This window comes from Rhincodon typus, chromosome 20, assembly GCF_021869965.1.
Source record: "Rhincodon typus isolate 14 chromosome 20, sRhiTyp1.1, whole genome shotgun sequence".
Taxonomy (NCBI): Eukaryota; Metazoa; Chordata; class Chondrichthyes; order Orectolobiformes; family Rhincodontidae; genus Rhincodon; species Rhincodon typus.
In genome coordinates this window covers 29,394,841-29,407,748 of record NC_063351.1, presented here as the reverse complement: position 1 = coordinate 29,407,748, position 12,908 = coordinate 29,394,841, and the positions used below count along the sequence as shown (strand labels likewise).

The 12,908-nt window shown below is 38.9% G+C and overlaps 1 protein-coding gene across 3 annotated transcripts in view; it reads right to left on the bottom strand.

Annotated features, from left to right (window-relative positions):
* The window catches only part of LOC109910693 (fibroblast growth factor receptor 2), a 178,754-nt gene that overhangs the window by 130,022 nt on the left and 35,824 nt on the right, over window positions 1-12,908 (bottom strand). For 2 of the 3 annotated variants that reach the window (XM_048608824.1, XM_048608820.1), the window contains one exon: window positions 5,130-5,171. The exons of the other annotated variant lie outside the window; for it this stretch is intronic. Coding sequence is in view for 1 of the 2 variants with exons in the window: in XM_048608820.1 (XP_048464777.1) it covers window positions 5,130-5,171 (42 nt within the window). In the remaining variant the exon portion in view is untranslated. The remainder of the gene's footprint in view (window positions 1-5,129; window positions 5,172-12,908) is intronic. 3 annotated transcript variants of the gene reach the window in all.

Genomic DNA, 12,908 nt, shown 5'->3' with positions numbered 1-12,908 from the left:
CTGCAGTTCTTGCTATCTATGAGATGTTCAGAATCATGTACCACTTGACCAGTGAAGAAACGCTGCATATATTGCTTTAATAGCTGTAACTCAGTGAAGTTGTGGTTTGCAACTAAAATCCATAATTAAATGCTTGCCTTCAATTTCTTGAATATCTGTTTTATTTCATTGACATAAAATGCAGGATTTGTTTGTTCCTTTCTTTTACTTGGTTTGCTGTTCTGTCCCTTTCTTTTTCCTTTTTGTTTCTGTGTTATTGCTATATAAATTTCATAGCCCCTTTAATGAGTGCTGATGCCTTTGGGACTGTGTCTTTAAGAACTAAAGGCCTACAGTAGCAGGGTGCAGCTACCAGATGGTATTCACACCAAATAAGGAGTGGTGACATCATTGAACCACCCTCTCTCCCAGAATCAGAGTGACAAAATGGAAAAACCAACTGACCTCTGCACAAGAGTAGGCCTCCATAATTCATGAGATCAGATTTTAAAGCTTAAAAAGCTATTTCTTTCAAACAGGAGGGTTCCATGTTTAAACTGTGCAGCATTAGACTGCTGTCTTTACTTCTAAATTTGCAAACAGCAGGCTGATATTTGGAAAAAAAAAACATAGTTACATGGCTTCTGACTTGATAGGACTTAAATTTTAGGTAGAAAGAAAGCAAATCTGCTTCCTGGATTTTAATTTGCAGATCTATACTCTCAAAGTTATGCAGTTAGTCTTCCAAATACTCTTGAAGTCCAAGGCTGTCTAATCTTCAATGAAGGTTCCAAGTATCAGCAAATGACATCTTGGAGTGTCTGATAAGTAGTTTACTGCTGCTTACTACTACTGCACAGCCATGTGTTGTCACCATGACATGATCTGCCTTAGATACAGTGTTGGGATTTTCACCTTCAGCAGGAAGTTGTACCCAATGAGATAATACTTATGTTAGCTCCCATTACGTAAGAACTAGATATGTATAACACAGCACTGAAAGATTCAACAGACTTTTATAATAGCTGTGGTATCTACATAGTTTACAATCATAGGCACTGCCCATATCTGAGCTAGTCCTGAGCAATTTGGTTACAAACTTAACATGTTTCCCTCAGCATGCAGTCAGTGGCCCCATTAAGATGTATAATGGGCTTAATTATCCCTTTGAATCACGTTGTCAAATGCTGACAAAAACATGAGCATGTTTCTTAATGGTATACCACATATTAATTGCAGTTGTTATACAACAGTGGAATAGCAGTGTATCTGCCAACTGCATCCTCACACTTCCAATCCCAATAATTTCAAATAAATTACCCCAGTTTAAAGAATCAGTTGTTCTCCTTTACTGTTTTCTGTTATCTCTTTTTCAAATACTTATCCATTTACCTTAAAAGCTACTGTGAATTCTGCATCCACTACCTTTTTTGGAGGATAACAGACATCCTAACAATCTTTTGCATACAGAAAAGTGTCCTCTGAACTCCCAGTTCATTCATTTTAACATAGTCTTTGCTCTCTAATTACTGGCTGAGCAACTGGTGGAATCAGTTACTCTTTATTTAGCATAAAGCTGCAAATTTTGAGCAACCCTCTATAGGTCAGCCCTGAACAGCTACTGTCCTCAAAGTGTAGGGACACCCACAGTACTGTTCAGGAGGGAGTTGCATGACTTTGACTCAGCAATAGTGAAGAGACAGCAATATAGTTCCAATTCAGGATGTTGTGAGGTTTGGAAGGGAACATTCAGGTGGTGGTGTTCCCAAATATCTATTGTCCCTGTCGTTCTAGCTGGTACAGGTTGTGGGTTTTGGAAGGTGTTCTGGCACTTAGTAGTAGGGAGCGACTTCCAAGGTTAGTGTTTTGTCAGGATGCTCCACCAATTTTGGGGCATTAGGAAAAGGATGCTAACTTATCAAATTAGAAGTGAAAGTGGTGCTGAGAAATAGGGTAGTATGTGGATCTTCATAAAATATGTTCTTATTACAAACTTCCCCATGAAAACATTAGAAACTTTTAAAATAGCTAAGTTATACAGACTAAATACACCTGTAACTCAGTATAAAGAAAGCATTGTAAGAATGATACTTCTCCTTCATAAATTCAATATGCCTTCAGGCTCCACATTAATCAAATAAATTGCTACCTTGCATCACATATTATTTTCAACCATTAAAAATAACTTACTTTAAAAAAAAATCACCACCTGCAAAAACATCATTTTTTTTTGGACAGTGAGGTGATCCTTACTCTAAAATTCAGCATTGCAATTAGATTATCATGGACTAAATACCAGTCCAGAAAATCCACATGCCATGATCTTGATCAGCAAGATTACATACCCTCCAGCACTAAACCACTAGGATTTGGAGTTACATCAGTGCTGCAAGTTTCTTTAGATATTGTAAATACATGTTTTTATTTTCTTGGTTTTTGGATGTGGATTAAAAAAAGATATAACTTTAAACCAAGGAGTCTACATAAAAAGATGGCTGCAGTTTTAAAAATCATGTCTAATGAAGCACACTGAATTGTATGCAATGTTGCTTTCTCCTGGAACAGTGAGAACAAAACCAGACACCATGGAGTCAATTGATGAAAGGCTGCAAGTTTAAGTTACAGCATTATAAATTAGAAATTCATATTTCTTAAATGTCATTGGTTAAAAAAATGTTTGCAATGAAGTTATTTTAAGTACAGAAATGTGGTGTGTTTACTTTTAACCCAATTAATCAGTCAGGTAAATTGGGGATTTTAGCGTTTGACTAAATCTTTTCAAATTTGCATCGTCTTCATGAATAGTGGGACTCAATTTCCAGTGGGCTACCCAGTGAGTCATGTTGTGAAGTTGGGTAGAGTATTTGTGGATTGGGAGGCAGGATGTTAGAATTTGGTGTTTGTAAAATGCTAATGGGAAAAGCATTGTGTGGTCCCTTTAAAAGGTTGTGCTTTTTCTATGCTTGAAGATAATCTTTTGAGCAGCTTGAAAGTTTGCAAGTACAGAGAGCACCCGAATTGAAACATCTGTATCGAAAGGCCGTACTGTTAGCAGACCAAGCAGCATTTTTACCAAGGCAGCAGGTTTTTGAATTTAGCCAATCAATTTGAACTAGGATTTTTTTGGTATCTATCAAATTCGAATCTGAAGGTTTTGACAACCTAGGGCCAATCTGATTGTAAGAAATTCATATGTCATCAGGGGCATAAAAGAAGAGAGCAGCTGGAAAATTGGCAGCACTAACTGCCATCTGCTAGAGATAACAGCTCTCATCTCTTAGAGAAAGCATCATCAATTCACAATGGTACCACGGCACACTTAGCTAAGATTTCTGACAGAAGAATTCACAGAGAAAGCATTCCTAAGAGAAAAATCGACAGAAAAAACACACAACATTCTGGAAGACGTAACCTGGCTGTAATTTCAAGAGACTAAATTCTATTGTTTTATTATATAATTGGGACTTGTATTTATTGGAACAGCATACCATTAGAATCTTGCATTATTTGGGAAAAGTTAGTAGTTAGAAGGGATTTGTTTGGTTTGTTAATAGCTTAGTTAATTTGTTCACTGTTAGAGTTAGACTAATAAATTGTTACTTGTTGATTATAGAGAGTGAGTGTCAGGGATTTATTTGATTTAACCTCTAGAAGTTGCTGAAAGACAGGTTACACCCCTTTTACAGTCCTTTTAACCAAATAAAGGGCAAGGTGCTCCTCTTTGGGTGTTTTGGTTTTGGTTCTCAGAAGTGGGGGTGGTTCAACCTCCACTTTATAACAGTCATGACAGTGTCCAAATCTGTGTTATTTCCTGGAACCTCTCCGGTATAGCCTACTCGAACCCATTAGAAGGTCAGAATGTCTTTTTTCTTTTGAAATACCAGCTGTTGGTAACAAACTGGTTTTTAACAGCAATAGCAAAACCTCTGATTCCTCCTATTCCCAATTACACTCCATGAAGTCACTGGTCTGTTAAGACATGAGTGGAGATTCTGATCCAAAGAGTTCCTAGAGATACAACCAGGAATCTTCCTTTTTGCAGGAAGTTCTGCTGGTCAAGAGAATGTGGCAGTTTCCTACAGATAATTCCCCGAATTTGCTTGATTTCTATTAGCTTCCTGATAATTTTAATACATTTCAAGGGTGTATCTGGCAAGCATTACTGAAACATTTATATCGTTATGTTCAAACCATATTTTCATCAGATTTTATGCCTTGGGAGTAAACATAATATCATTCAGTATCATTTTAGAACCTGTATCATAAACACTACGATTTATACTGGCAAAATAAAACAACTTTCAGCAGGGAGATGGGATTATTGTCACTCTATTTAAAAAATATGGTTAAATGTTGAAGGGACTCATCTTTGAATTGCAACAACCATCATTGCCCTTCCCTTGTGATGGGGTTCTAATGCCCTGTGGTTTGCTATAATGTAAACAAACCAGTGTCCTTCTTCATTTGCAGCTGCACACAGCGTCAGCTTCATTGTAATCACTTTGAACAGAGAGGTGACGGTTTTAGTATGGGGAAATGAAAACATTGGCTGCAGTTGGTGTCATTGATATCATCCACATTCTAACAGGCACCTCTTTTATTTGTGTGATGAGTGATTATCTGCAAAAACTTCCCAAATGAAAGCATACAACAGATCATCAAAAGCATCTTTACAACTAAACACCTTGCAAAGGCTTGTCAAGGCATTTATTTCTTTCACATATGAAACTTGTCAGATCAGAATTTCGAGATGTATTTGCCCTGATCAGGGTGGTAACTTAATCCAAATTCCTGATACACGAGAATGAACAAAAAAAAATTAATGTCATTTGGAATTCCCCAAGTAGCAAAAATACTATGGCCAACTTGATCAAATTACCATTTCTGATGCTGAGTTTCTTGTGACAGGAATACCAAACAGAATCTGGGTGCAAATAAGATGATTTAAATCAACAGAAAACTTGTACCCAAAATGCGAAGTTCTACAGCAGTGCTGTTAAGATGCAGTACGCATTAGAATAATAATTGTCCAGTGATCCTTCCTCAGATCCTATGATAACAAACTTGGAACCTGAGCAATTTGGTGTATGCAAGAAATATAGCATTGTTACTAGCTTTGGAAAGTAATTAAATGGATGTTTTTTTCTTACCAAAGTACAGTAGATGGAGGACGATGGGATGATGTGCTGGATCTGTCAAAAGAGAGTTCTGTTTAAACAAATCTTTGCATTGGTTCGAAAGACTCAACTACACTTCAAATTTTAATGCAGTAGCTATCATAGGAATGGAAAATAGACCTAGGAAGGCTGTTCCTCAAACTTCTCAATGTTACCTCAAGGTCCAGCTGATCGATCAGAGGAACAACAGGGAGGTGACCTTACCGGGGACAGAAGGAGGAAGACAACAAACTCGCCAGCCAAACACATCAGTAAAAGTGGCTGACAGGTGGCAAAGTCATCACAGCAGGGGATTAGTCCTTTCAACCTGCAGTCAGTGCACTAAGCATATGTACGGCCTCAGGAGAGCAGCAAAGATGAATAGCACAGTAATGTGAGGTGCCAAACGCTATACTCTGCGTTTTCCAGCATTCTCCCACACAGCATTCCTCAGGAAGACCTATGTTACTGCTGCACTCATTCCTTTCCCTCCAGACACTTACTCATGTCCCTATCTGAACTGCTGACAGTCACACTCACCCTCAGCCCATTGTCCTCTCACACCCTCATATTTTCCCACATTAAATTCTATTTGCCAAGTTTCATCTACTCACAACTCGTCTATATCCCTTTGTAGACTGTGTGTCATACTCAGCAATTTCTTTCCCATCCGTTTTTCTGTCACTCACAAGCTGGGCGATAATACATCCAACTTCTGTCATCCAAACCATGAATATATATTGAAACTTATTATTGCCCCAACATTATTGCATTGCCATCCTGAAAATTTCTCCCCTTTCCCCAACTCCGTCATCACTTAGTTAGCCAACCCTCTATCCATACTAATATGCTACCCATAACACCATGGACTTTTATCTTATTAAGTAGCCTTACGTGTAGCACCTTATTGAATATCTTTTGGAAATGCAAGCATATCACACCCAGTAGTTGCTCTTACTTTTCAGTAACGATTAGGCTGGAATGAAGGTTATTGCTTTACCTATATTTATGGAAAGTCCAAATGAGGTGAAAGAGATGGAAAAGTTCCAGGGACAAGTTCCAAATATTTTTCTACCATTTTTGGTGACCAGAATAATGACTACACAAAGTTCATTATCACAGGTGAAAGTAATCTTGCAAGTAGATGTTAAAGTCATCAAGAGATAGTAAGAACTGCCGATGCTGGAGTCAGAGATAACACAGTGTGGAGCTGGAGGAACACAGCAGGCCAGGCAGCATCAAAGCAGTAGGAAAGTTGATGTTTCGGGTTGGGACCGTTCTTCAGAAATGTCATCAAAAGTCATCAAACTTTTTTTTAATGGATGAGAAAGTGTTTACTATCTCTTAGTTAACTGAAGCTGAGCAAGCAGATCTGGAGTTAATCGAGTTAATACTGTCAGCTCACACTGAAATAGAGGCTAAAACAGATCTGGAGTCCTATATTGGAAACATAGCTCTGATGAGAATGTGGAGACTTTCAAATAGATGTGCAGACAAGAAAGGAGTGATTGTTCATTAGATGGTGATATTGCCCAAATGCTGTAAGGTAATATTGTGAATATTGGATGAAATTCCAATGGCAAGACACCTAGGAATAGAAAAAGCTCAAGCATTGATAAACTGGTATTTTGTAGAGGATATAGCAGATCTGTAAAACAGGTCATGCATGTCAGCTTGTGGGAAAACCTCAGCATATAAAAAACAAACTGGCACCTTTAATACTCACAGTAGTTTTTGAAGAAACATTCAGTTCAGTGTTAGTAGACTGTGTAGAAACATTACCAAAAACAAAAACCTGTTTGTATCCTCATAGGTATGCATATGACAATCCAACCTCCTTTGAGAACAATTGCAGCAAAGGTAGTGGTAGAAAAGTCAACACAGTTTTTTTTAACTCCTTATGGAATACCAATTGAAATACATACCAGACTATGGTTATGTCTAGCATTTTTTGGAGAGGTATTTAGGCAGGTCAGGTTTAAAACAGATCAAACCACCACCAATCACCTGAAAACACGGAGATTTAGAAGATTACCATCAGACTCTTAACACAATAATTAAGGCATTTGGTTAAGAATACCAACAGGACCAGGATGAAGGATTAGATTTTTTACTATTTGCTACCAGCGATTCCCCCAAGTGAATCTACTGGATTTCATTCATTCGAATTGATCTATGGTCATGAGATAAGAGATCTAGTAAAACTGATTAGGGAAAGGTTAAGAGACAAAAGAGATAAATCGTCTGATGAATTACATGTCCGTGTTTCTGAGAGACTCATAGGAGCATTGCAAATAGCATAGAAGCATTTGAAAACTTCAGGCAAAGATGAAAGACTGTGCAGCCAAACGTGCTATAACTAGAATATGTCAAACAGGAGATAAAGTGTTAGTGTAGACTTCATAAGGGCATAGAGGTCTTTATAACCTCTGAACGCGAGGTTCAGTGGTCCATGCAATGCAAATAACAGGGTTGGTAAAGTGACTTATCTGGTAGATATTCTGGATCACAGGAACAATAATTGGTTATGTCACATAAACACACTGAGGCAATATCATCTTTGGTAGGAAAATAAGAAACAGCAAATACGTCAAGAGGCAGAAATTGTGATGGATGACAGAGACACTAAGACTGAGGCGGAAAGAGAGATAGATAATTCACATAGCGAACCTCCTGCAGTCCAACTAGCTAATACAGAAATACTGGGACTGTTAGCATATTTTCATGCTTAAAGCAAGGACAATGGAAAGGTCCAGCGAGGTTACATAGGAAATTTGTAGATACGTTTGAATAGACATAGATATAGAAAAGAGGAGTAGGCCTTTTGACCCTTCATATCATTCATGATGATCATGGCTGATCACCAAACTCAACAGCCTGTTCACAATTTTCCCCATATCCATAAGACCGTAAGAAATAGGAACAGGGATAGGCTGTTTGGCCCCCCAAGTCAATTCTGCCATTAAATAGGATCGTGACTGATCCAATACTCTTCATTGCCGCTTTCCTGCACCTTTCCCTATAACCCTTGGTCAAGAATCTATTTAACTCAGCCTTAAATATACACAAGGACTCTGCTCTCACAGCTCTCTGTGGCAAGGAGTTCTAAAGACTCAGAACCCTCAGAGAAAAAATTCCTCTTCATCTCAGTCTTCAATTGGCACCTCTTAATTCTGAGGCATTGCCCTCTGGTCCTAGACTCTCTCATGAGGGGAAACATCCTCTCAGCTTTTAGCCTGTCAAGCCCCTTAAGAATCCAATACTTCTCAATGAGACCACCTCTCATTCTTCTAAATTCCAAACAGTAGAGTCTCAACTTTTTGAATCTTTGGTCCTAAGACAATCCGTTCATACCGGGATAATCCTTGTGAACCCTTCTCAACCATTTGTAATGAAATAATATTTCCTTAAGAAGGGAAATTGCTCACAGTACACCAGATGTGGTCTCACCAGCACTTGTACAGTTGCAGTAAGACTTTCACATTCTTATACTCTAGCTATTACTTATAATTCAAGAATTTCTGATGAAGAGATAACAGACTTGAACCATTAACTCTGGTTTCTTCCTGCAGATGCTACCAGACCTGCTAAATTTCTCCAACAATATATATTATAGTTTAAGAATTTGACAGGAAAGGTTTCAAAAAATTGTACAATTCCTCCATAAAAGGAGGTGCTAGGATGAATCAATGAAGTTCTCTATGTTTTATTGTGTAGATAAGATCTTTAGCCCATGTAACGAAACACATTTAAATGTGGTGTTGCATCCCTAAGGGTGAAGGTACGTAAGGGACAATGTCTATTTTCCAATTAATCGTCCAAAGAAGGCAAGTCAATTGGATACTGCTTTATAGATAAATACCAGAAAGTCTCGAACATTAAGTTGAATTGTGGGGTGCATACTTTAACTACACACGACTATCTTACTTTCTGGAACAGCGAAGTGGCTATATTTTAAGACAGAATGGTATCAGGAGTCTTCGAGTGAATGAAAAAGTTGCCTACTAAAAGCCTTCAGATTTGTCCAGCTACAGTTTGTACAGACCTGTAAGTGCATGCAGTCAGAGAAATCTAGCAGCTTGTAAAAAAGAAACTTATCTGTTCTCCCAGTAAGTAAAAAGACAAAATAAATTAGAGGCCCTAAAGAAAGAATTCTCAGGCAAGAACCTTATCAGCAAGTGAATCGAAGATTGACCATCACTCTACACAAAGCATTGTGTAATCCTTGCTAAAAATCAAAAGAATGGTGAGAAATAACTCTCCACTACTGTATTTTCCCTGTCTATATTTTTCCACTCACAATACTTGTGTCAAACTATTTTTTTTTTCTTATTCTATAAGTGACAGAAGGATTAAAGGGGACACGAGGACAAACTTTTTTTATACAGAGGGCAGTGGGTGGCTGTAATCCGCTGTCCAAGTTAGTGGTGGAGGCACAGACCCTAAACTTTTAACAAGTACCTAAATCTGTACGTTAGGTGCTGTAAGGTGCAGGGCTATGGGCCATGTGCATGAAGATGGCATTAGAAAGGATATCTGGGCGTTAATGAGGCGACATGGACACGATGGTTCAAATGGCCGCCTTCTGTGCTGTATCGTTTCAATGGTTCTATAAATGAGTGCGTGTGCTTTGGGGGCTATCAAAAAGGGTATAGCTTAAGTAACATAATAGTGAATCAGTTTTTTTTTGCAGCTGTTAAAGAAAAAGTCTACAATAATAACCCCCCAACCCAATGGTCGCAATGTGGACTTTACTAGCTTCAAAATCTCCCCACCCCCAACCTCATCCCAAGACCAGTAACCCCCCTCTCATTCCCGCCTCCTTGACCTGTCCATCTTCTCTCCCACCTATCCGCTCCTCCCACCTCACTGACCAACCCTCACCCACACTTCCTACCTACACTCACCTTTACTAGCTTCATCCCCGCCTCCTTGACCTGTCCATCTTCTCTCCACCTATCTTCTCCACTATCTATCCTCTATCACCGCCACCCCCTCTATTTATTTCAGAGACCCCTTCCCCTCCCCCATTTCTTAAGAAGAGTCCAACCCGAAACGTCAGCTTTCCTGCTCCTCTGATGCTGCCTGGCCTACTGTGTTCATCCAGCTCCGCACCTTGTTATCTTTACAATAAGTAGTTATTTTCTTGTTCATGACAAAACTTAGTATGAATTACTCGTCCTAAACAGCAGTCCATCAGTCAATTTGATCAGCTTGGCTGTTTAATTGAATAGTTACACATTTGTGACAGTTTGTGAAATAATGGGCTTCAACTACAGGTGTACGTTTCCCAAATGAAGTGGAGACCCTTTTCTGTGTTTATATATGCGTAACATTATTGTTGCGAGTAAAAGAGTCGAATCTTGATTTCGGATAGTTGTAAATCAACAATTTCAAATTGTTCCTGTGTAATTTTATTTTTTTTCACCTTATGTGTGTAATCAACTTTGACTTTTTTTGTCAAAAGTACAATAGCAGCCTCTTGCGAATATGATTGATGACAGACAACCATGGTTATCAAATAGCACAAATAAAACTGACAAGTAAACAATATACACATGTGCACGCACAACTTTCTCTCACATCCAGAATTAACACGGGTAAATATTAACTTAGAAACTGTGATCAAATAACAACAGGGCACAACAGATAGCAGATGTGATCAACACAAATCCACACATTTGTCAGCAATCCTCCTGCAGATGTCTATGACACATTGCAACAGCAAATCTCATCAAATTTTATTTCCTTTACAAGTCTCAATTCCAATTCTTCACTTTCAAAGATCTAGCCTTAAAGATCCATCTGATGCTGCTTTGTCACAAATTACCTCAATAAATGTTTGCATCCTGGTAGTTCAATCTCTCACCTGAGATTACATTCCATTTTATTAGTAAAGGCTGCATTTCAGCACCTACTCATGTATACAATTCTACCTCTTTCACAATCCCAACATTTTTCAGTTGCACGAAGCAAATAATGTTTGTGGGCTTCCTTTAACCCCATTCTCAGCTATCAAATGATTTCCAGGTTTGCAATAAGCCCCCAGCTCACCACAGACCCTTACAACACACTAACAGACCCTCTGGCCCAACTCGTCCACTCTGACCAGATATTCTAAACTGATCTAGTCCCATTTGCCAGCATTTGGCCCATATGCCTCGAAGCCCTTCCTATTCATATACCCATCCAGATGCCTTTTAAATGTAATTGTACATGCCTCCACCACCTCCTCAGGCAGCTCGTTCCATACACACATGACCCTCTGCATGAAAAAGTTGCCCCTTAGGTCCCTTTTAAATCTTTCCCCTCTCACCTTAAACTTATGCCCTCTAGTTTTGGGCTCCCCCACCCTCCGAAACAGACACTGTAATTCACTATCCATGCCCTCATGATTTTATAAACCTCTATAAGGTCACCCCTCAGCTTCTGACACTCCAGGGAAAATAGCCTCAGCCTATGCAACCTCTCCCGATAGCTCAAACCCTCCAATTCCTGCACATCCTTGTAAATATTTTCTGAACCCTATCAAGCTTAACAACAACTTTCCAATGGCAGGGAGATCAGAATTGCATGCAGTATTCTAAAAGGGGCCTCACAAAGTCCTGTACAGTCGCAACATGACATCCCAACTCTTATACTCAATGCACTGACTAATGAAGGCACATACCAAATGTCTTCTTCACTATCCTGCCGACCACTTTCAAGGAACTATGCACCTACATCTTTAGGTGTCTTTGTTTGGCAATAATCCCCAGGGTACTACCATTTACTGTGTAAATACTGCCCTAGTTTTCCTCATTAAAATGCAATGCTTCACATTTATCTAAATTATACTCCATCTGCCACTTCTCAGCCCATTGGCCCATCTGATCAATGTGCGTTATACTCCGAGATAACCTTCTTCACTGTCCACTATACCAACAATTTTTGATGTCATCTGCAAATTTACTCACCATGCCTCCCACATCCAAATCATTTACATAAATGACAAAAACAGCCCTGATCCTTGCAGCATACCACTGGTCACAGGCCTCTAATCCAAAAAAACAAGCCTCCACTACCATGCTCCATCTCCTACCTTCAAGTCAATTTTGTATCCATTTGCCTAGCTCCCCAGATTCCATGTGATCTAATCTTGTTAACCAGTCTATCATGTGGAACGTTGTTGAACACCTTAGTCAACTACTGTTCATCCTTCAGTTACATAATCTCTTTCCCTAAAATGGCATCCTGCTGGACTTCACACAGCTGCACTCCAGCATTTAAGACCTGGCATAATGGCAGTTTCAAGCTACTGTGAGCAAAATCCTAATGTTCACAAACTATCCCTTCCCCAACTGCATGAAGTCAGCAAACAGCACCTACTTAGCAACACTGAGTCACCGTCTGACACTCTGTCTGGCTAAAACTGATTATGACCATTACTGCAGAAATAAGTATTTTTAAGGCCAAACAGAGCATAAGTACTTCTCCTCGTCCTCCTTGTGATTTGTTTGCCTTCCCACACACACTTACCCATGCTCACATACCCCGATCCAATCTTCAGTTACTTACTTTAAACCTGCCCTGAACTTTCTGCAAATGTGTGCTTCAGGTTAACAAATAGCAATGCAAGTGTGATGTCCCAGCGTATAGACTAAAATATATTGGTGAAAAGTAAAAGAGTTCTCAAAAAATAAACTAAATGATCACACTACGCACACCAGATTTGGAGTACATCAAACATATATAATGATTAATTCCATTCCCAAAAGTTTTAAGATTTCTTAT